We start from the raw sequence: 24,524 nt of genomic DNA, 5'->3' as shown, positions 1-24,524 counted from the left end.
AAGGAAAAAAATGGAAAGATCCCAGGCTGGGATAAGAACAATTTACTGGGAACAGCAACGAAATAAGGAACAAACAGGAAGAGAAAAAATATTGACAACAGAAGGGATAAGAAAAACTATTTACAAGGGAAACTACATCACCATCAATTGTACCTTCCTGACCACATGTCTCCTCCTGCCTGGAAAGGACACCCTTCTCAGAGAGAGAGAGAGAGAGAGAGAGAGAGAGAGAGAGAGAGTCCCTTTCCTGCCCCTGGCAATGATCTGAGGTGGGAGTGAATGTAGTGACAGGGCCATGGCCAGACCCTCATGTTCTTCAATCCCACATAAGGTCATTGGCAGGGGCAGGAGAAGGTACAGGTATCTTCCCAGCATGGATCACAGGTAACAGGGATCACCAGGGCTCTTCCCAGTGTGGGTTCTTCAATGGGGGATGAAGCTGGAGCAGTGCACAAAGCTCCTCCTGCAGTTGGGGCACTCACAGACCTTCCATCACTGGTGGCTCCGTTGGTGCTGGGTCAAGTGAGAGCTCCGGGTGAAGCTCTTCCCACACTGGGGACACTCGAAGGGCCTCTCCCCAGTGTGGATGCGCCGGTGGCTGATGAGGTGCGAGTTTTTCTTGAAGCCTTTCCCGCAGTCAGAGCAGAGGAAGAGCCTCTCCTCGGTGTGGACCCGCTCATGCAGGAGGAGATTTGAGCTGCTCTGAAACCTCTTCCCACATGTGGGGCACATGTAGGGCCTCTCCCCAGTGTGGATGCGCCGGTGGGTGACAAGGGTGGAGTTGTGCTTGAAGACCTTGCCACAGTCAGAGCAGAGGAAGGGCCTCTCATCCGTGTGAATCCGCTGATGTTCAAGGAGATGGGAGCTGGTGTGAAACCTCTTCTGACACTCAGGACACTCGTAGGGCCTCTCCCCAGTGTGGAACCTCTGGTGGATGATGAGGTGGGAGCTCCAGCTGAAGCTCTTCCCACACTCCCCACACTCGTAGGGCCTCTCCCCAGTGTGGATCATCTGATGTCGTTTCAGATTGTTGCTCCGCCTGAAGCTCTTCCCACACTCCAAGCACTTGTGGGGCTTCTCCCCATTCTGAAGCTTCTCAGGGACCACCAGCTCTGAGCTCTGGCTAAAGCTCTGCCCACCTTCCTGACCCAGAGTGGGCCTTTCCTCCTCAGAGCACCCTGGGCTGGGTTTGCAGCCCCTCCTTGTGTGGGATCTCCGGGGCTTTTCCTCCCTGTTGGATTCTTGCGCTGTGAAGTTGCTCAAAACAGCCTCTTCCATGAGGTTGTGCTGCAGAGATTTGTCCTTCCTGGTCTCCATCATCAGCTCCTGCTCTGGGGTAGGAAGGACAAGGAGAGGATGGGATTTGCCTCCGTGCCACAAGGAAGGGTAAGGAGATCCCCCCAGTGCGTCCCCGTCAGCAGAGCGTCGGCAGCGGGGCTGTCCTGCAGCCGGGGGCCAGGCTGGGCCGGGAGGTGGAACAGGAGAGAGGGGGAAAGGGGCACTGACTTCCTCCTCACCTGCCTGGATGTCCCAGGACGCCTTCCTCTTCCTCACAGCCTCCTCCTCCATTTCGTGAAGGTTTGGGTATGGGAAATTCTGTTTTGGGAGGAAAACAAGGGATGAGCACAGTGAGTTTTGTACTCGTTTCAAAGCAAACCAGGGGGAGAATTTATGCCAGAATTACAATTGAAAAAGAAAATTAATATCAAGGCAATGATAGAGAAATCCTGGCTTAAACTCACAGAGTCAGGATATAACCTGACACCCCACTGGTCAGGGTGGTGGTAGCAGTCTGATGAAATGGTGGCTGCAGTCCGGCTGGAGTGATGAACGTGATTCTGTCAAAGTGGTGATCCTGTAGAAGGGTTTGGTCTTCCTCTGAAGGTCCAGTGGTGGTTATGGAGCTCTTGTCCTCTGGGAATGCAGTAGGCAAGGTGGTCGTGGTGTTGCAAGGGTGAGATTATATCCAGGTAGGAATGCTTGGTTCCTCCCCTTGGGCGGAGCATCCCACAATGGGATGATGTAATTTTATCAGCCCTGCAGTGACACTCAATGGCCCATTAACAGAAGATGGCCCCTGGAGGGCGTTATCAGGGCTGAGCCATGGAAGAGATAAAGAACACTGCCCCACCTGTTGATAACAGTTTATGGAGATGGTGACTGAAAACACTTTTGGTTACATCTGACACTGTAACCTGAAACAGTGAGGCCATCCCTGCTCGGGGTGGGGGGTGGACACCACCTCCCTTACCCAAACTGGCTCAGGTGTAAAACCCCCACCCTGGGAAGGACACGCACACAGGGGACAATGTCACCCTTGCCTCAACCCAGGGGGAGATCTCTATCCCTGTCACTCCCTTGCTCTCCCCCCTTTTCTCTTTCTTTCCATCTCTCTCTCTACCTCACATTTACTGTTCAATAAAATCCACTTTGGATTTGGTCTCGTTAGCACCTTCATTGAGGCAGAGGCATCTCTCTAAAAATTTTATTAACCAGATTGAGACATTATTTTGGCACAGTGAGTTCATGGCACTGCTGTCTGACCCCAAGTGCCTTTGACAACAGCATGGGTCCCTCCTCTGCGAAGGTTCTGCCTCTTTCTGGAGGAACTCTTGGAAACTTGGATGCAGCTTCCTCTGAGTGACTTTTGGGAGAACTTATGAGGAAAATGGCTGTTGTGGGTGGCCAGGGTAAAGAAAGTGTTTTCTTGTCCTTCCTTGAAAAATTTTTTTAAATAACTGGAGAAAAGGGACCAAATGATACTAGCAAGACTGACAAGGATCATTCACCCCAATGTGAGGAATTCAAGACCAGTAAATTCCTATAAGAAGCCCAGTTCAAGTAGATAAATTCTCAAGTAACTCCCGAATTCACTGTTCTGGGGACTTTGCCAAATATGAGCATCATTATTTTCTTGGTCCCTGTCACCTTTGTGACAGCTACACAGAGCTTTCCCTTCCCTTTATTAATCTGTACTGGGCCAAATTTCCACTTCCCTTTTATCGGAACCTGCCAGCAGCTGAACTGAAGCTGTGCAGGAACTGATGAAACTTGGATTTGCCACAGAATTGCTTCTATTTTCAGTTTATTCATGTTTGGGATTTGTTCGTGTTTCCATCACAAGTGACTTGTGGGAAGAGCAAGTCTTCCTCAAGGCATTTTCTGGAGGGTTAAGTTTGATTTCTGCTGAGTTTGTTTTGTCCAGTGCTCAGGGGATGCTCAAGGGGTATCTGGTTTTGGTTTGGCCCTAATTTTCTTCTGATTTGTCTTTATCACTTAAAAACAACAGAAAAACGACTAAAAAGAGTATTGACCAGAGATGTCAAAAGTCCCTCCATCTAAGAGTTATTTGAGGTGGAATTTGCGGTTTGGAAACATATTCTGGGGGATTTGTGGGTTCTTTGGGGATATATGGGAGTATTCTCCATATCTTTGCACTCCAAAAGCCAAGGTGGGTTGCTCTGTCACCTCAAAATTACTCAATCCCACCTCAAAATGGCTGGTTCCCACCTCAGTCCCATGCCAAAATGACTCAATTCCTCCGCCTCCAGGGTTAGATGGGGTTGGAAGGAGATTGAGAGAAGTAAGATCCAAATTTGAGGTTTTGGGATCAGGATTGTATGGCGCTGGGTGGGTGTGATTTATTTTGTTAATAAATAAAACTATCAGAATTATTGATTTCTATCCCATTCATTTTCTGTCAGTTCCGGTTTGCTTTTCAGAGTGTCGCCTTCTCAGCTGATTTTGTTTGTGACCTCCTGTCCCAGACTGAAAAGTAAGATGTGTTCTATTTGCCATCTGTGTGGCAGTTGTCCTGTGTTAAGTGGGCAGTTTTTCCTTATCTCTTCCACAATCAGTCCCCCCTCAGGGGAGACATCTGCTGATAATGGGCTATTGAATGTCACTGCATGACTGATAAGAACTGTAACATCCCATTGTGAGATGCTCCACCCAGAGGGAGGAGCCAAGCATTCCTACCTGCATCTAGATTTGAGATTCTGGCCCACCAACACAGCTTTTTCTGGGCTGGATTTCTCAGAGGAACAGCTGCCTCTTCCTCTTCAGAAGAAGACACCCTTTTCTACAGGATCACTTCTCCAACAGAAACACACCTGACACTGCAGGAGGACTGCAGCCACCATTCCAATTGGACTGCAGCGAACACCCTGTCCAACAGAGTGTCAGGTTGTATTCTGGCTCTCTCAGTGTTGTTTTGGTTTACTGCATTGTTTATTTTATCTTTTTATTTTCTTCCCTAATAAAAAACTGCTATTCCTGCTCCCATATTGTTACTAGAGAGGCCCCCTTAATTTCAAATGTATAACAATTCAGAAAGAAAGAATCTACATTTTTCCATTTCAGGAGAGGCTCCTGCCTTCCTTAGCAGACACGTGTCATTCCAAACCAAAACACCTCCTTTCTCTCCTGCCTTCCTTTGCCTGCTCTGTTTCTCTCTCTGTGTCTCCCTTGACCCAGGGCAGCTCTCACCAAAGACCCTGTCCTGATTTAATTCCCAATCCATGAGCTACGACAACCATAGGTGAAGTTATGAAGGCTGGCAGTGAAATGTCCCTGTAGGATCCTGCTGCACTTGGCTTTTGGCTCTTCCATAACAGCTTTGCCTTCAAGGGCAGGAACATCTTTTCCTGGCTGGGAACTGGAATTCCAGCCCCTGGGAGTGTGTGCCATGGATCCCAGAGGGGCAATCCTGAGGCTCCCAGGGTGCTGCTCCTGCCGTGCCTCCCAAGGAGCTGTGCAGGGCAGGGGACAAGGTGCAGCAGCTGTGTTGGTGCTGCAGTGCCACAACGGCCCCTGGTTCCAGGAGTTTCCGCACTGCCAACAGCTGTTCCTGGGTTCCATGATGCCCTGCTGTGTCCCCATGGATATTTGGTGCCATGAAGTTCTTCAGTGTCCCTATGGCCACCTCGCTCCATGAGCTTCCGCAGTGTCCAAATGGCCTCCTTGGATGGGCAGTGTCACCATGGACCATTGGCTCCATGCAGCCCCGCTGGGTCACCATGGACTCCTTGGTTCCATGAGGTTCTGGGGGTGTCTCCATGGTCTCCTTGGATCCACAGTGTCACAATGGACCACTGGATCCACGTGGCCCTGCTGTGTCACCATGGCCCCTTGGTTACGTGGGACCCCAGGGTCACAATTGACTCTTTGCTTCGTCATCCTATGGGAGAGAACTGTCCTTCTTCTCCCGGGGCCTACGGCCAAAACCAGGATTCCTTCACCAAATTTCCTTATATGCAAAGATTGTTCCCCGATGAAATCTGTGAATAGAAACAGGTCTGGCTGCCTTGGCCACCCAGGGGCCACTTCTCATCTGCCTTTTAGACACTGAGTCCGTGTGCTTTTCCTGCTTAAAAAGCATCCATCTCGACCAGGCACCCATGGCCAAAATTTGGGATCTGCCTCCCAAATTCCCTATATACAAAGATAGCTCCCAGAAAAATGATGCCAGGACTGACAAGTCTGGCTGGCCTTGGCTTCCTGAGGTCTGGCACTCATGTTCCTCTGAAACACTGGGGCTCTGTCATTTCCTTCCTAATCAAAAGAACTCTTCTTCCTGTCCAGGCACCCATGGCTAAAACTGGGATTCCACCTCCAAAACTCTGTACATCGAAGGATTTCTCCCAAGTGAAAGCTGCCAGGTCAGACAGGTCTGGCTGCCTTTGGCCTCTTGGGGGCTTCTTCTCATCAGCTTTTGAAATACTGGGGCTCAGTGCTTTCCTTCTAATGGAAAAGAACCTTCTTTCTTCTCAAGGTGTCCATGGTCAAAACTGAGATTCTTCATCCCAAATTCCATATATCCAAGGATTACTCCATGACAAGAGTTTCCAGGAGAAACAGGTCTGGGTGGCTTGGCCTCACAGGAGCCACTTCCTCTCCTCTCCTCCCCTCTCCTCTCCTCTCCTCCCCTCTCCTCTCCTCTCCTCCCCTCTCCTCTCCTCTCCTCCCCTCTCCTCTCCTCTCCTCTCCTCTCCTCTCCTCTCCTCTCCTCTCCTCTCCTCTCCTCTCCTCTCCTCTCCTCTCCTCTCCTCTCCTCTCCTCTCCTCTCCTCTCCTCTCCTCTCCTCTCCTCTCCTCTCCTCTCCTCTCCTCTCCTCTCCTCTCCTCTCCTCTCCTCTCCTCTCCTCTCCTCTCCTCTCCTCTCCTCTCCTCTCCTCTCCTCTCCTCTCCTCTCCTCTCCTCTCCTCTCCTCTCCTCTCCTCTCCTCTCCTCTCCTCTCCTCTCCTCTCCTCTCCTCTCCTCTCCTCTCCTCTCCTCTCCTCTCCTCTCCTCTCCTCTCCTCTCCTCTCCTCTCCTCTCCTCTCCTCTCCTCTCCTCTCCTCTCCTCTCCTCTCCTCTCCTCTCCTCTCCTCTCCTCTCCTCTCCTCTCCTCTCCTCTCCTCTCCTCTCCTCTCCTCTCCTCTCCTCTCCTCTCCTCTCCTCTCCTCTCCTCTCCTCTCCTCTCCTCTCCTCTCCTCTCCTCTCCTCTCCTCTCCTCTCCTCTCCTCTCCTCTCCTCTCCTCTCCTCTCCTCTCCTCTCCTCTCCTCTCCTCTCCTCTCCTCTCCTCTCCTCTCCTCTCCTCTCCTCTCCTCTCCTCTCCTCTCCTCTCCTCTCCTCTCCTCTCCTCTCCTCTCCTCTCCTCTCCTCTCCTCTCCTCTCCTCTCCCTTAGAAACACTTGCCCTCTGTGCTTTCCTTCTTATACAAAAAACCATCCTTATGTACGGAGAAATGGCAGAAACTGGGATTCCACCTCCCAGATTCCCTATATCCAAGGGTTGTTTTCAGACAAAAGCTACCAGGACAGAGAGGTGTGGCTGCCTTAGGCCTCTGGTGGCCGCCATTTATCTGCCCCTGAAACACCGGTGTTCCGTGCTTTTCTTCCTATGGAAAAGGACCGTCCTTCTCCCCCGGATGTCCATGTCTGAAATTGGGATTCCACCTCTAAAATTCCCTATATCCAACGGTTGCTGCCAGCCAAAATCTGCCAGTACTGTCAAGTCTGGCTGGCCTTGGCCTCTGGTGGCTGCCCCTGCCACACTGGGGCTCGGTTCCTTCCTTCCCATGGAGATCACTGTGACACTGTGGGCACCTCATGGAACCAAGGGGATCATTGTGGCACCACTGGAGCCCATGGAACCAAGGGGCCATGGTGACACCATGGGGCTTCATGGACCCAGAGACCATTATGACTCTGTTGGGCCTGATGGAACCATGGAGACCATTGGGACCCTTCAGGGCCTGGTGTCACCAAGGGGGCATTGTGACACCTCAGGGCCTCCTGGAAGCCAGGGACCATTGGGACACTGTGGGGCCCCATGGAAGCGAGGGAACATGGAATAGGTCTGGCAGGCTTGGCCTCCCAGAGTTAACCTGACAGGTCTGGCTGATCTTGGGATGTCAATGCCTGCCTCTCATCAGCTCCTGGAGCAATGGGGCTTCATGCTCTCCTTTGTATGGAAAAGAACCATCTGTCTTTTCTGATGCCCCTTGCCAAAACTGACACTCTGCCTAAAAAATTTCCTATATTCAAGGGTATCTCTAAGAACAGAATCTGGCAGCTCTGGCTGGCCTTGTCCTCTGGTGGTAACCTCTCATTTGCCCCTAAAACAGTGGGGCTCTGTTCCTTCATTCCTATGGAAAAGAACTGGTCTTCATGTTCAGGAACCATGGCCAAAATTAGAATTGGCCACTGAGCCCAGCCGGGCTCACGGAACCATCTGCAGGCCCCGGGCAGATATTGACTCTGCCAGTGCTGCCATCCTCCCTCCAGTGAGAGAAAAGAACACAGGGCAGGCACACAGAAGACACCGAGATCAGTGAAGAGGAAGTTGAGTCCCAGATGGGAGGGATGAGGAGATGCCTTGATCTTGGGGCTGAAATCCTCTGGTAAAGGTATGGAGAAGGATGTCATTGATACATCAGACTCTCTTTTTCCCTATAAGGCATTGAAAAGTATGGGGAGATGACTTGTTTCAGCAAAGGCCTCCATGCTAAAGTGAGCAAATGTTGAAGTAGCTGAGATCCCATGAGAAGTTTGAACAGAGAAAGAGAGCAGAGTGATGAGACCCTGTGCACCAGGGAGAGAAGAAGACCTCTGTTCCCAGAGATGATTTCAGAAGCAGTTGAAGAGAACCTCTGGTCTTGAACAACTCATCTTTAAACTAATACCCCATAAGCTGACATGGCCCATGACACACAGCTGGGGGAAAAGCTGTGAAAAAATGGCAGGGATTTCACTATTACACTTTTTCCGAGTGGCTGCTATTCATGGAACTTGAGAGCCACAAGAGAGCTGTTTCCTTATGGAGAAGCCTCCATAGCAAGAAAAAGAGACTCCTCACCCTAAGTGAAGTGAAGAAGGACTATTCTAGAGGTGGTAGACTGGCTGAAAATTTTAGGTTTTGTCTCCTTACATTGTCAATAAGGAAGAAAAATTTGTGGCGAGAAGAAGAGTGTTCTGAAAGTTTTGTGCTGATTCTTATTACTCTTTCTTTTAGTTATTGCTAATAAACTTTTCTATATGCTGTTTTAAAGTTTTGATCCCACTTTCCCTTTCTCCTTATCCTACCTCACAGCAGGAAATGAGTAACTATATTATTTTGTGTGCACTGGTAATTAGACATCACTAAACCCACCACACTAATTGATGCATTGCCCAAGAAATCTCAAATTGATGAACCAAAACCACTACAGAAACTTCCTGATGAACTGCACGAGAGCAGAGGGAAATCAAGGCAGAGCCATGGTTTGTTAGGACTTGCTTGATCCTAATGAGCCCCCTGGTGCATTTGGAGCTGAGCCCTGGAACCTCGTGGCCTGAGAGGAGATTGCACAAAACTTTCCAGGAGTTAAAATCAAGAGCAAAAACCCAAAATGTCTCAATGAATTAATGGGTCCCACTGAGGTCCATCCCCAACAAAGGCTCCTTATGGACTCTTTGGAGGAGAGAACTGGAGACCAGGATGACACAAAATCCTCTCAGAGATTCAAAATGGCACAAAATCTCTCAGTGTGCAAAGGAAAATCCAAAGTACATGAAAAAAGTTGAGTATCTAAAAGTATTAATGAGCTCCACTGAGTGTCAGTACAAAGCTCTCAAGGGACTCATTAAAGCAGAAAATTGGGGCCATGATTGCACAAACCTCACACAGAGTCTGGTTTAAAAGGGAAACACCAAGTACCTTAAAAGAACTGAAGTACCATGAAGCATTAATGGGCCCCACTGAGTGTTGTTATCGACAAAGTCTCTCCAGGGACTAATTACAGCAGATAATTGGAGGCCATGATTGAACAAAACTCTCAAAGACTCCAAGGCAAAAACAAAGCCCAAAGTCCTTTGCAGAACCTGCAGTCCCTGGGAGCATGAAGGAGCCCCCAGGGCCATTCCTGACCAAGGCTCCCCAGGGACTCCTTCCAGCAGATCCTTGAGGCCACTGGGATGTGGGCTAGGGGGGGGATGCTGAGGGCAGGACCAGGGGGTGACAGTGCCCAGCCTGGCTGGGGCTGTGCCAGGAGGCCCCAGGGCCTCAGGACAAGGTGTCTCCTCACAGCCCTTGGTGGCACAGACCCTGCTGTGCCCCAGGGCACCAAGACTTGGCTTCACTTTGTCCCCACCTATCATCAGTGCCTCCAGTTCTGTGCTCTGCCTGGGGCCTGGGGACACTTTCTCAGTCCTGTCCCTCAGTGGGACCCATTAAAAGTCCAAGAAACTTTGGAGTTGGATTCTGACTTGGAGTTCTGGAGAGGTTTCTGCAGCTCCCTCTCAGGGCCTGATGTTCAGGGCCTGAGCACAAAGCCCCAGAGGGCCATTAAAGTCCTTGTGCTGTGTCTGTGCTGCTGAGCTGGGCCGGGCTCCTGGCACAGAGGGTGATCCTGGTAACCAAGCAGAGCTTCAAAAGCACATTTCTCTTGCTGAGCAGCTCTTCTCCCAGCCCAGCAGGGCTGGGGCACTGCCTGCAGCCAGCCCGGGCACAGCACAGAGGCACAGAGAGCTTCAATCAGTCAGGGCTGGGAAGGGGCTGAGAAGTGCCTGGGGCAGAATCACTGCCAGCCCTTGGCACAGGAACCTCTGGCTGCAGGACAATGCAGCTGCAGCTCCTGGATAGATCTCCTAAAGCTGGAACATCCCAATGCCCACAGACCCTGTGAGTACAACTCTGAGCATTTCTGGTGCAGGGGAGGTGAAATTTTCATGAAGCTCTGAAATACTGACGAGTTCTCACCAGTCATAAAATATTTCCAAGACAAGGATTTGATAAAAATGAGATTTCCAGAGATTTTGTATTCAGTTTCCTTCTACTGGAGAATGACAGGGAGGGAGGGATAAATATTAAAGGTTGATTATTGTAGTTTTCCCCCCTCCACGCAGCCCCCCAAAGAATCCGACTAGCTCAGAGATAAGGGGGCTGTGAGGGGAGGAATACCAGGAGAGGGATAAATATTCAAAAGAGGCTCTTACCCCAGGGTGTTGGAACAGCTCTCTTTATTCTGTGGTGTCCATGGGAGAGCGGGGCAAAAGAGAGAGAACAGGAAATCTCAGGGGTCTATATAGGTTTTGGACAGGGTGGGCTTTCCTGGCTCTCCGCCAACCCCGTTGGGGCAGGAAGGAGGATCCAGGGGTTATCTTGATCAGAGTCAAGGGTCCCGGGGGAAGGGGGCAAAAGGGTACCCATGAGCTCACCGTAACAGATTATGAATTTTGACAAGTGCCTGAGACATCGAACTGTTAGTTTTAGTACTCAGTAGGTTCACAGGAGATCCCTAATGTGCTTACCGTCTTTCTGCCCATGGACAGAACCAGCACCACCTTTACTGGAGCCATCAGGCTCAGTCTGAGCTGCCCTTGCTCCAAGCTGCAAATAGAACCTGCCCCCAGCCAGTGCCCTGCAAACAGGCAGGGTTCTGTCAGGCCAAGGAGAGTGCACAGAGATTTGGGGTCTGGGAGTGCTGGCACAGAGAGATCAGGCACAGAGAAACACTTGCAGGAGGAAAATCTCCAGGAAGCAGAGAGAAGATCAGGGAAGGAGAGAAAACAAAGGCCAGAAATGCTGAGGCAGGGAGAGTTTAGAGATGTCCAGAGGATCCCCTCCAGTGCAGCCCCTCCCTCTGCACAAGCCCCCTCCCTCCTGTCCCCCAGCCAAGCCTCTGCCCTCAGGGCCGGGGCTCCAAGGTGTGCAGCCCCTCCTGTGCAGGCAGAGCTGCAGCAGAGCCGTGGGGCAGCTCTGCAGCCCCGGGCCCAGTTCCCTCTGCAGAGCACAGGGCTGGGAGCAGCTGCCCGGCACTGGGGGCTCTGGCAGAGGGCACAGCTGGCTCAGGGTGACAGAGCTGTCCCTAGTGCCCGGCTCTGGGCAATGCTGGCAGTGCAGCCAGGGAAGGAGCTGCACCTCCCTTCATCCAGTGCCATCAGAAGGACACTTTGAAGTCTCCCGGAGATTTCAGTCCAAGCTGGGAGCTTCAATGCAGGGTGCAAACCTGTCCTAGAGCACATCTGAGTTATAGGATTGATGGGGAAAGGCAGAGGTGTTTTGACACTGAAAATGCTGCTGGGTTGGTGAAATGAGCAATGTGAGTCCTTGGCTCCAAATGTGGAGCTGGGCTGTGCAGGATCCATCTGCTCTCAGCAGTACCTGGTGAAATTTTAGGGGAAGCGTGGGAAGGTGATCACCCTCTACCTGAGAAAGGTTAAAACCCAGAGAAATTCTAAACAGGTCAGAATGTCAGACCATCTCCCCTGAATCTCCTCTCATCACTTTGCCTCACAGAACTTGCTCTGTTCTCCCTTAGTTCAGAAGAAATGCTGAGGTTTTCTGATATCCAAGACCACCATCAGAGACATGGGGAAGCTTAAAAACGAAAACCCTAGAACTGAAAAACACTTAAACCATGTCTGTGTGTTCCAGGGCAGGGTGTACGGGAAATGACTTTGATTTTGGTTACAGGTATCTCCTCTAACTCTTCACTGTCCATTTCTCCATGAAAAGGTGCCCATGTGCAGCCACAGCAAATGTCCAACAGCAGCTCCATCAGCCACTTCCTCCTGCTGGCACTGGCAGACACGCAGCAGCTGCAGCTCCTGCACTTCTGCCTCTTCCTGGGCATCTCCCTGGCTGCCCTCCTGGGCAACGGCCTCATCATCAGCGCCGTAGCCTGCGGCCACCACCTGCACACGCCCATGTTCTTCTTCCTGCTCAACCTGGCCCTCAGCGACCTGGGCTCCATCTGCACCACTGTCCCCAAAGCCATGCACAATTCCCTCTGGGGCACTAGGAACATCTCCTACACAGGATGTGCTGCTCAGCTCTTTTTCTTTGTCATCTTCCTCTCAGCAGAGCTTTCCATCCTGACCATCATGTGCTACGACCGCTACGTGTCCATCTGCAAACCCCTGCACTACGGGACCCTCCTGGGCAGCAGAGCTTGTGCCCACATGGCAGCAGCTGCCTGGGCCAGTGCCTTTCTCAATGCTCTGCTGCACACAGCCAATACATTTTCCCTGCCCCTGTGCCATGGCAATGCCCTAGGACAGTTCTTCTGTGAAATCCCACAGATCCTCAAGCTCTCCTGCTCCAATTCCTATCTCAGGGAACTTGGGCTCATTACTGTTAGTGTGTGTTTAGGATTTGGTTGTTTTGTGTTCATTGTTTTCTCGTATGTGCAGATCTTCAGGGCTGTGCTGAGGATCCCCTCTGAGCAGGGACGGCACAAAGCATTTTCCACCTGCCTCCCTCACCTGGCTGTGGTCTCTCTGTTCCTCAGCACTGCAATATTTGCCTACCTGAAGCCCCCCTCCATGTTCTCCCCATCCCTGGATCTGGCCCTGTCAGTTCTGTACTCGGTGGTGCCTCCAGTCCTGAACCCCCTCATCTACAGCCTGAGGAACCAGGACCTCAAGGCTGCAGTGTGGAAACTGATGACTGGATGGTTTCAGGGACATTAAACTGCTGGCAAATTTCTGAAAATCACTTGTAACAAAAGTCATCTTTGATACTTCTTGTTGAATTAGTTGTGGGGATTTTTTTCATTTTGTTTTACTTTTTTTCCATATTGTCCACGATAAATGTAATTTTTGTGCCATTTGCCATTTTGTTTGTCTCCACCTTCCCTGTGGCCACTGTGTCAATTAAGGGCTGCACTCTCGGTGGCTTTCAAGGAACTAAAGGATCTCCCAGCGCAGTTTTCTGCAGAGATGCCCTTTTGTTGCCTTCTCTGGAGCTGCAGCAGCAATGTCTGTGTGCAGAGCTGGGGGCAGACCAGTGCTGGCACAGCAGCTCTGCTCCTGCTGGCCACACCATTCCTGATCCAGGCCAGGAGCCATTGGCCTTCTTGGCCACCTGGGCACACGGCTGGCTCATGTCCAGCCTGCTGTCCATCAGTCCCTGCAGGTCCCTTTCTGCCTGGCTGCTGTCCAGCCCCTCTGTCCCCAGCCTGTGGCGCTGCAGGGGTTGTTGTGGCCAAAGTGCAGGACCCGGCACTTGGACTTGTTAAACCTCACCTTGTTGGATTTGGCCCTGGATCCAGCCTGTCCAGGGCCCTGTGCAGAGCCCTCCTACCCTCCAGCAGATCAACACTCACATCCAGCTTGGTGTCATCTGCAAAATGTCCTTGGTTTCGTGGGTCCCCTCAGTGTCACAATGTCCCTTTGGTTACACCAGGCCCTGCACTGTCACACTGGTCTCCTTGGTTCCTTGGGACCCCAAAATGAGACGATGGACTCCTTGGTTCCATGGGGCTTCACAGTGTCACAATGTCTACAGATTTCACTGACCTGTCCCCAGTCCTGAGTCCTGGGGTCACCTCTGGCTGTGACTCTATTCCTCATGTGCTCTGAGTGCCAGGGGTTGGATGAGGGAAATTGTGGGGAGGGACTGGGGACAAAGTGTTATTGATTGTCAGCCATGAAGGGTCTTGATTTTTGTATCTGTTCAGACTGCATGAGGAGGCTCTGGGGCTCAATATAAATTGGTCTTCGTTGATATCAATCTATAAACGAGAAAATAAAAATTGTCTCTGCATTGTTTACAATATAGTATAGTCACTGTGAATACACTTCTGAAATCTGTCTAATTAACCACAGAATAATTAAAAACTTCAATTATTCTCAGGGTCTTTTCTTGTTTTGGGAGTTTTGAACAAATGTTTGTGAGCTTTTCTCACTGAATTCCTGAAGTGAAGAGCTCAAGAAAGAAGAGGCCTCTGGAGTAGGAAAATTCATCAGCAACCCCCAAGGGGCTGAGGATCCATCCCCATCAGAGCAGCAATGAGCAGAAATGGGCACAGCTTTGTGGCTGCCCCAGCTCTGGGATGGGCCCTGGGCCTGGAGCAGGAGCAGCTCTGCAGGGCCCCAAGGCCGGGGCTCTTGTGCTGGCCTGGGCAGATGGGATGGCAGGAGGGGCTGCAGAGCTCTCAGCACCTCAGCCAGAGGGGAGCAGGGCAGCCAGGGAGCTCCTTTGGCCTTGGCCAAGCCCCTTCCCCCATGGCTGGGGCTGAGTCCTGGCTGATCTGCAGCTGCTGCTCTGCCCTTGGCAGGGGCTGAGGCCCTGGGGCAGTGCCCAGAGCAGCCTGGCCTGAGCAGAGCTGTGGGGCCAGAGCCGGCTGGGCTGTGCTGGGGAGAGGCCCTTGGTGCTGCCCAGAGCTCAGGGCAGCTGGCAGAGCTTGCAGGGAGCTGGGCTGGGCTGGGAGAGCCTGGCACAGGAACCATCAGTGTCCATCTCAGCCTGGCTGAGCGGGCAGGGGCAGGAAGATCATCCAAGGTCCACAAGTTCTCTGTGTGGGAGCTGAGCTTGTGACCCTCTGAGCCCTCCCAAGTGCTGGGGCTGCACCTCCAGCTCCAGAGGAGATGTGACAGATGGGAGCAGAGAAAAATAATTCCTGCTGCATTCTTTATTTTGTTTGTTTATACATAGACAGGTGTTTTGTGTCAGATAGCACTGTGAGAGTGATAAGAGTAATATTTTTTTGCTGAAAATTATATTTCACACATAATGCACAATGAGAAAAAAAAAATACACATTTTATCAGAAGAGCATCTGAATTTTTCAGAGGATGAGACTCATTGATGTTCCAGCAGCCAAACCTGTTCAAATATTTTCCTCAAGACTTCCTTGAGATGAGAGGTGACCACCAGAGGCCAAGGCCAGCCAAAGCTGTCTGTCCTGGCAGCTTTTGTCTGGGAGAACCCTTGCATATAGGGAATTTTTCAGGGGGAGTATAAATTTTGGCTGTGGACACCTGGAAAAATGGATGGTTCTTTTCCATAGGAAGGAAAGCACAGAGCCCCAGTTCTCCAGGGGCTGATGAGAGGCAGCCCTCAATGTTCCACGATCAGCCGGACCTGTCAGGTGGCCCCTGTGTCATGGTTTGACACTGGCACAATGCCAGTGCCCCCATGAAAATGCAACCCCACAAATGATTGCTGTGAAATGCAATCAGGAACAGAGCAGAGAAGGGCCAAGCTCAATAACAAAGGAGAAACTTTATTAAACTACTACTTCTATAAAATGAAAAAGCAAGAAAAAAAAAAATCCAAAATTAAAACCTTCCAAAACACTTCTTCTCGCTCCCCCCAATTCCAACAAACCACAGTGAGACACAACTTGGACCCCCAGCCAGGTTCCCACCCTTCAGAGAATCAATACTCTGCCCATCGAGGGAGAGAGGAGTCTCTCCTGTGCCACAGACCACCAGGAAACACAGCTGCCGCCTCTTGTGTTTTCATGTCACATATGGCACTGCCTGGAGAGAATCTGCCAGTGTGACACTCTCCTTTCCATGTCACAGTGCTCTCACCACCCTGCATGGACAGACTGCTCCATGGACAGACTGCTCTTAGGATTTTTCTTTTCAAGGATGCTTTGCCAAGAGGGATAAAAGAAACAAAACCAAAAACAACAGTTCAGCTTTACATTTTTGCGACCGCAGTACCGCCCCATTTTCGCCTGAGGCCGAGGGTCCAAGAACAGAGATCTTCTCTTCTTCTTCTCTGAAGACAGGGGGCATCACCACAACCCTCCTCAACTCTTCTCTATTCACTCCACTCCTGTCTTTTTCTCAGCTGCTGAAACAGGTCTCTTGCCTCACCATGCATCCTCCTAAAATACAGTCTCTCTCTTGGAGGAGAAAATTGGTTCAGTCTATGGCTAACAAGAGAAAGTCTAGCCAAAAACCACTCCATTATCTCCTCCCACCTAAAATTTCTCCTTCTTACATCTCAGGCCCCAGACTGTCTCTTTTCTTCTCTTTCAAATCAAGGAGGAATAATATTTGACAAAGCTGTCATCATCCAAGAAGGGGTTAAAAGTCCAAATTCCCTGGCCAGCTGGCCAGGCTCTCTGCCCAGACCTCCAGCTCCTACGCTGGGCACTTCCCGCTCCCCACCCCCGCTCTTGCTGTCTCTTTCTCTCTCTCCACAGAGACCCTGGCGGGGGGAACGCAGACATCCCAGATTTTCCTCCACCCTTCATCTGCAGGGAGCCAGGCCGGTTCCAGCCCCTGCACCCTTCGGCCTTACCTCAGTCAGGCCGTGGGGCTTCCCCTGCCCCAGCCAGCCACGGGCCGGGCAGGGGAGAGGCTGCACTGCACCCTGACCGGAACCAAAGAGAGCGAGTTCTCCTGGGAATTCTGCTTTTAACCCCTCTGAGATCTCAGAGGCGTGTCCAGCCTCAGTTGGTCACCCCAAGTGCCAATGTCCAACCCAAATCACTGACTGGCTTGACCCTCTTCCTTCTGTGTTAAACCACAACACACTCCCAGGGTCTGGAATTCCAGTTCCTGGCCAGGAAACAATGTTCCTGACTTTGAGTTTCCTTCCTATCCTCTCAACAAATTATAATAAAATTATAAATCAATAAATTATAATTAAAATTAAATATAAAATAATTGAAATATAAGTATTTCAACTCTTACTTACAATACTCCAATAATGATTTAACCCAAAACAACAATAAATATTAATGTAACATTACCAATAAATATAAATAAATAAATTATATACCAAGAAATACCTTTCAAAAGTTTTAACTCATTATCTAATAGACTTCAGATAAAAAATATCTAAAAAAACTAACATACAATCTAACACACCTTAGTAAAATAATTCAAATTACAAATTTACTAAACACAAAAAAACCACACCTCTATAATTTCTCATACATTTTAAGCAAATAATTAAACTTTATTAACATCCTTAAGTACGCTAAAAAAATTAAATTATTTTTGAAGAACTTAATTGCAGATGCGTGGTTTTATTTGGATATTAGTTTTTGGATTGTTTGGGTTAGGTGATTTTAAAAAAGGGATTTTTATAGGAATTTCAACAGCTGAGAAGGTGCAAACACAATTGACTGAAAATGATTGAGACAGAAATCAGTAACTCTGAAAGTTTAATTTGCTATCAGATACATCCCAGCCACCCAGCCCCACACAATCCCCATCTCACCGCTCCAAATTGGGATCCCACTTCTCCCAATCTCATCTCACCCTGGCAGCTGTGGAATTGAGTGAGCTTTGTGTGGGACTGAGTTTTTTTGAGGTGGAAACAAGCAATTTGAGGTGGGATTGTGCCTTTATAGGTTAAAATTCCGTTGTTTTTAGTGGGATTGAGTGGTTTTGTGGTGACAGATCCATCCCTCTTGGCTTTTGAAATGCAAAGAGATGGAGAACACTGCCCCAAATCACCCCAGAACCCACAAATCCTCCAGAAGTTGAGTTCACAGTGTTCAGGGAGGGTGCAGCCGCTGGTGGCAGGAACAAATGAGACGGGTCTTGGTTTAACAAAGCTCCAGAATCCATTTCTTACCCCCGAAAGACAGGGCAAAGGCAGGGCCATGGGGTTGTATAGGGTATCCCAGGGGTGGAGTTGGGGTTTGGGTCAAGGGAGGAATTATTGGCAACAAAAAAGGGTTAAATCAAATTCCTGCCTCTTAGCAACAGGGGAAATCAACCCAGAACCTAAATTCCCCCTCAAACGACTGTGAAATGGTGGCACTTCAGATATTTTTGATCAATTGCTTTAATTTAACCCTGTCTTGGCTGTGTTTAAAGAATAAAGATGAATCAGAGGAAAATTAGGACCAAAGCAAAAGGAGAAGCAGCCAGGTGTGTTCCCAACATGGATCACAGGGAATGTGGGTCACCAGGGCTGTGCCCAATGTGGGTTCTCCAGTGCGGGATGGAGCTGGAGCAGAGCATGAAGCTTTTCCCACACTCCGGGTATCCCAGGGTTTCCCTTACCGGTGCCTCCGTTGGTGTCTGGTCAAGTGAGAGCTGTAGGTGAAGCTCTTCCCACACTCCCCACACTCGTAGGGCCTCTCCCCAGTGTGGATGCGCCGGTGGGTGACGAGGGTGGAGTTGTGCTTGAAGCCCTTCCCGCAGTCAGGGCAGCGGAAGGGCCTCTCATCCGTGTGAATCCGCTGATGCACAAGGAGATGGGAGCTGGTGTGAAACCTCTTCTGACACTCAGGACACTCGTAGGGCCTCTCCCCAGTGTGGATGCATTGGTGGATGATGAGTTCTGAGCTCCAGCTGAAGCCCTTCCCACACTCCCCACACTCATAGGCCCATTCCCCGCTGTGGATCATCTGGTGGCGGATCAGGTTGTTGCTCTTCCTGAAGCTCTTCCCACACTCCAAGCACTTGTAGGGCTTCTCCCCATTCTGAAGCTTCTCAGGGACCACCAGCTCCGAGGTCTGGCTGAAGCTCTGCCCACCTTCCTGACCCAGAGTGGGCCTTTCCTCCTCAGAGCACCCTGGGCTGGGTTTCCAGCCCCTCCTTCTGTGGGATCTCCGGGGCTTTTCCTCCCTGTCGGATTCCTGCACAGTGGAGTCGCTCAAATCGGCCTCTTCCATGAGGTTGTGCTGCAGAGATTTGTCCTTCCTGGTCTCCATCATCAGCTCCTGCTCTGGGGTAGGAAGGACAAGGAGAGGATGGGATTTGCCTCCGTGCCACAAGGAAGGGTAAGGAGATGCCCCCAGTGCGTCCCCGGCAGGAGGGCACCGGCGGCGGGGCTGTCCTGCAGCCGGGGGCTGTGCTGGGCCGGGAGATGGAACAGGAGAGAGGGGGAAAGGGGCACTGAATTCCTCCTCACCTGCCTCGGTGTCCCAGGGCATCTTCCTCTACCTCGCAGCCTTCTCCTCCATCTGGCAAAGGGCTGGGGATGGGAAATTCTTTGGGAGGAAAACAAGGAATAAACACATGGAGTTTTGTACTGGTTTGAAGGCAAACCAGGGAGAATCTAAGACAGAATGACAATTGAGTAAGAAAATTAAGATCAAGGCAATGACACAGAAACACTGGTTTAATCTGACAGAGTCAGGATATAACCTGAGACCCCGTTGCTCAGGGTGGTGGTAGCAGTCTGATGAAATGGTGGCTGCAGTCCGGCTGGAGTGATGAACGTGATTCTGTCAAAGCAGTGATCCTGTAGAAGGGTCTGGTCTTCCTCTGAAGGTCCAGTGGTGGTTATGGAGCTCTTGTCCTCTGGGAATGCAGCAGACAAGGTGGTCGTGGTGTTGCAAGGGTGAGATTATATCCAGGCAGGAATGCTTGGTTCCTCCCCCTGGGCGGAGCATCCCACAATGGGATGATGTAATTTTATCAGTCCTGCAGTGACACTCAATGGCCCATTAACAGAAGATGGTCCCTGGAGGGCGTTATCAGGGCTGAGCCATGGAAGAGATAAAGAACACTGCCCCACCTGTTGATAACAGTTTATGGAGATGGTTACTGAAAACATTTTTGGTTACATCTGACACTGTAACCTGAAACAGTGAGGCAATCCCTGCTCGGGGTGGGGGGTGAACACCACCCCCCTTACCCAAACTGGCTCAGGTGTAAAACCCCCACCCTGGGAAGGCCACGCACACAGGGGACAATGTCACACTTGCCCCGCCCCAGGGGAGATCTCTGTCCCTGTCACTCCCTTGCTCTCCCCCCTTTTCTCTTTCTTTCCATCTCTCTCTCTACCTCACATTTACTGTTTAATAAAATCCACTTTAGATTTGGTGTCCTTCGCACCTTAATTGGGGCAGAGGCATCTCTCTAACAGTTTTATTAACCAGATTGCAATATTATCTTGCAGAGTGAGTTCAGGGCACTGTTGTCTGACCCCAAGTGCCTTTGACAACAGCATGGGTCCCTCCTCTGCGAAGGTTCTGCCTCTTTCTGGAGGAACTCTCGGAAACTTGGATGCAGCTTCCTCTGAGTGACTTTTGGGAGAACTTATGAGGAAAATGGCTGTTGTGGCTGGCCAGGATAAAGAAAGTTTTCTTGTCCTTCCTTGAAAAATTTTTTTAAATAACTGGAGAAAAGGGAACAAATTATCCTAGCAAGACTGGCAAGGATCATTCACCCCAATGTGAGGAACTCGAGGCTACTAAATTCCTACAAGAAGCCCAGTTCAAGTAGATAAATTCCCAAATAACTCCTGAATTCACAGGTCTGGGGACTTTGCCAAATATGGGAATCATTATTTTCTTTGTCCCTGTCACCTTTGTGACAGCTACACCAAGCTTTCCCTTCCCTTTATTAATCTGTATTGGGCCGAATTTCGACTTTCCTTTTATCGGAACCTGCCAGCAGCTGAGCTGAAGCTGTGCAGGAACTGATGAAACTTGGATTTGCCACAGAATTGCTTCTATTTTCAGTTTATTCATGTTTGGGATTTGTTTGTGTTTCCATCACAAGTGACTTGTGGGAAGAGCAAATATTCCTTAAGGCATTTTATGGAGGGTTAAGTTTGATTTCTGCCAAGTTTGTTTTGTCCAGTGCTCAGGGGATGCTCAAGGGGTCTCTGTGCTTCTCGCCCTGGGGGATGCTTGGGAGGGGCCTGGGGGTGTTGTCCCTGTCCCTGTCACCCCAGGCCATTCCCCAGGGGTGTCCCTGACCCTGTCACTCCAGGCCATTCCCCAGGGGTGTCCCTGTCCCTGTCACCCCAGGCCATTCCCCAGGGAGTCTCCATTGTTCTCACCCCAGGGAATGTCTGGGGGGTCTCCCTCCCTCTCACCCCTGTGCCACGAGATGCTTGAGGGAGTCTCTGTCCCTCTCAGCCCAGGGGATGCTCGGGGGTCTCTGTCCCCTCGCCCTGGGGGATGCTCGGGGGGGTCTCCATCCCTCTGGCCTCAGGGAATGCTTGTGCAGGGCTGGGGACCAGGGGCTCTGTGTCCCTCTCACCGCCGAGGGTGCTCGGGGCTGGGGGGGCTCTCCGACCTTCAAATCCCTGGGGAGGCCGGGGGGGTCTCTGTCCCTCTCAGCCCTGGTGTGACCCACCCAAACATCACCGGGGTCAGAGGGACAGAGACACCCCCAAACCCCCAGAAGGGCTGAACCTGGGATTTGGTTTGGGGCTGAGGATTTAGGAAGGGGCTGGAATTGGGGCTGGGGTTGGAGTTGGGGCTGAGATTTGGATTAGAGCTGGGATTGGGGTTAAGGCAAAACGTGGGATTGGCTTTAGGGCTGAGGCTGGGATTGGGTCTGGGGCTAGACAAGTCTGGCACTGGGATGAGATTAAATATGGAACTGTGAGTGTGTCTAAACGTGGAGTGAGATTGACACCAGGATCAGGGTCAGGTTTGGGACTGAGCACACACAGGGCGGGACAGGGGGGATGTCACTGCAGGATGTCCCTGGCATTGTCCCAGCCCTCCTCAGGCACCTCCAGACATGGGGGGCAGCTGGGTGCTCCAAGATCCAGGTGGTCCCATGCTGCCCCTGAGGGCTGCCCTGAATGTGACCCCTGGGGCTCTGGGATCAGCCCTCACATCCCTGTGGGAGCAGCTGCAGACATGATGAGAGATTTCCCCCCATCCCCTCATTCCTGAGGAAGGGTGAAGCCAGCTGTCCTTTCCTTCTGTTGTCTTCTACTCTCCTCATCTGAGGATGTCAAACTCCCCAGGAGCAGGAAAATCCCCATTCCCTGTTTCCTTGTGGCTGCAGCCTGGAACATCCACTCAGAATGAAGAACGTTCTTACATCCCGGCTGAATGACACCAGGAGGAGGTTGGTGAGAAAGGGAGGCAATTGTGTTTTGATTGGAAATACAAGTTACAAAATTATTTCTTTCCATCCCATTCCTTTTCAGTCAGTTGCAGTTCTCTTTTCAGAGTGCCACCATCTCAGCTGATTGTGTTTTTGTCCTCCTTTCTCTCCTACCTCTCTTTGCCTGCTCTGTTTCTCTCTCAGTGTCTCCCTTGATCCAGGGCAGCTCCCACCACAGGCCCTGCCCTGATTTAATTCCCAATCCATGAGCTAAAACAACCACAGGTGAAGTTATGAAGGCTGGCTGTGAAATGTCACTGTAAGATCTTTCTCCATTTGGCTTCTGGCTGCTTGTTAAGAGCTTTTCCATCAAGGGCAGGGACATCTTTTCCTGGCTGGGAACTGGAATTCCAGCCCCTGGGAGTGTGTGCCATGGATCCCAGAGGGGCATTCTCGAGGCTCCCAGGGTGCTGCTCCTGCCATGCCTCCCAAGGAGCTGTGCAGGGCAGGGGACAAGGTGCAGCAGCTCCGTGGGCTCCTGCAGCACGCAGCAAAGGTGGCTTTGCTGGACATTTCCCAGCACATTCCCAGCTGGAAGCAGAGGGAAGAAGGAAAGGGAAGCGAGTCCCTGACAGAATCTGGGAACTGTTGGTGTAGGAAGGGACCCTGCCCGCAGATCCCAATCCCGTGAGGGAGTGTCATGATCCTCTTGGAGGAGCGGGATGTCATGATGGCTTGTTTACTGATTCCAAAAGTGCAAAAAGGAAAACAGCAGGGGACCATCAGTTTAATCACAAGAAATGCACCTTTATTATAGAGTGCCAACAGCAAATGCAATAGAGGGGACAGAAAGGAAATAAAGGATAGAAAAGGAAGGGAAAGGGGCTTCTAGCTACCAATGTAGATGAAATCCTCACTGGTCCAAACAATGCAGATCTGTCTTGTTGCATTGGAGAGAATCTCAAAATCTTGGTTATCTCAGGGGTCTTTTATAGTCCACTGTCGAATGGGGGGAACAGGCAAAAGACAATGAAAGCTAATTGAAATCATTGAGGGGGAACAGGTAGAATGAAGAGTAAGTCCATTGAAGCCACCAAGGAGGAATAGGTCATGTTATCAGCTGTGAGCAAGAGCCATTGTTTTCATGGTCCATCGACTACACCTGGGAAACATCTGGCATTGATCAGGCCAGCCCTCCTCCCTGTGGTGGGGGTCTCAGTCTCAGTCCTTGGGAGGGGCTTCAATCTCAGTTTGTCACAGTGGTCATGAGGCAGATGAGGGGTCTTCTGTGGGAGATCACCAGAGTTACCGCAAAGTTCATCAGGTGGGAAAATCCCTGGGTTGAGCAGGTATCATGAAGCAGGTGTAAACACGTAGAACAAGCCACTCCTTGCCAGGTCCTTGCCAGGCCCTGCTTGAAGCAGTGGTCTGTGGTGGTACAGCAAACACACCTGCAAAAATAATCATCCACCTCTCCAAGCCGGAACTCCAATCAGAGTCTCCAGGATCTCAGTCTCTGCCATTGCGGCAAACGTGAGGCAAAAATGAGAGGAACTTGGGACCGTCTCTTACACAGGGGTGTGGATGTCCTTTGAAGGGGAACGATCCCCACATGCGTCCAGCACTGCAATAAACACACCGTCTCTACAACTCCTTACAGGATTTGTGGGGATCAATGTTCCATCCGCGTTTCTGCAGCAGAGCGAGCAGACTAAACAGCATATTTTGCCTATGCTAGCAAGCTACTATCTCTTCAAATCAGCACATTTCACCTAAATCCAAATGGATTTCTACCCTTTTAAATTTACACTGTAAAATACCCTGTTTCAACCCCTGAGCACCCCCTGGGCTGAGAGGGAGAGAGACTCCCTGGAGCACTCCCCTGGCACAGGGGTGAGAACGACGGAGACCCCCTGGGGAATGGCTTGGGGTGACCGGGAGAGAGACACCTCCTCAGGAATGGCCTGGGGTGACCGGGAAAGGGACAACCCATCCAAGCCCCTCTCAAGCATCCCCCAGGGCGAGAGGCACATAGACCCCTCGAGTTTTCCCTGGGGACGAGATGAAACAAACTTGCCAGAAATCAAACTTAACCCTACAAAAAATGCCTTGAGGAATATTTGCTCTTCCCACAAGCCACTTGTGATGAAAACACAAATACCAAACATTAATAAACTGACAATAGAAGTAATTCTGTGGCAATTTCAAATTTCCCCAGTTCCAGCACAACTCCAGCTCAGCTGCTGGAAGGTTCCAATAAAAGAAAAGTGGACATTTAGCCCAATACAGATTATTCAAAGGAAGGGAAAGCTCTGTGGAGCTGTCAAAGGTAACAGGTAGCAAGATAAAATTATTCTCACATTTGGCAAGGCCCTCAAAAGATGTGAATTCTGGAGGTATTCAGCAATTTATCTCCTTGAGCTGGGCTTCTTGTAGGACTTTTAGTAGCCTTGTGATCCTCACCTTGGGATGAATGATACTTGTCAGTCTCGCTGGTATCATTTGCTTCCTTTCCTCCAGTGATTTTTAACAAACTTTTCAGGGAAGGAAAACAAAA

The 24,524-nt window shown here is 50.6% G+C and overlaps 1 protein-coding gene across 1 annotated transcript; it reads right to left on the bottom strand.

Annotated features, from left to right (window-relative positions):
- Positions 1 to 492: 492 nt before the first annotated feature.
- LOC140680997 (uncharacterized) lies at positions 493 to 23,490 on the bottom strand. The gene is made up of 4 exons (XM_072919904.1): positions 23,449 to 23,490; positions 18,227 to 18,705; positions 12,885 to 12,891; positions 493 to 1,077 (listed from the first exon to the last, which is right to left on the bottom strand). The coding sequence occupies exons 1-4, from the start codon at positions 23,488 to 23,490 to the stop codon at positions 493 to 495; spliced, it is 1,113 nt and encodes a 370-aa protein (XP_072776005.1).
- Positions 23,491 to 24,524: the final 1,034 nt, after the last annotated feature.

This window comes from Taeniopygia guttata, chromosome 30, assembly GCF_048771995.1.
Source record: "Taeniopygia guttata chromosome 30, bTaeGut7.mat, whole genome shotgun sequence".
NCBI lineage: Eukaryota > Metazoa > Chordata > Aves > Passeriformes > Estrildidae > Taeniopygia > Taeniopygia guttata.
The sequence above is the reverse complement of the archived record's forward strand: the minus strand, read 5'-3'. Positions and strand labels throughout refer to the sequence as shown.

Bases quoted from the DNA above. Each gene is read 5' to 3' on its own strand.
- LOC140680997 (XM_072919904.1), bottom strand. From the start codon at position 23,490: ATGGCAGAGACTGAGATCCTGGAGACTCTGATTGGAGTTCCG. The intron at 18,706-23,448 runs GCTTGGAGAGGT...ACTCTGGGTCAG, and splicing joins AGACTCTGATTGGAGTTCCG to GAAGGTGGGCAGAGCTTCAG.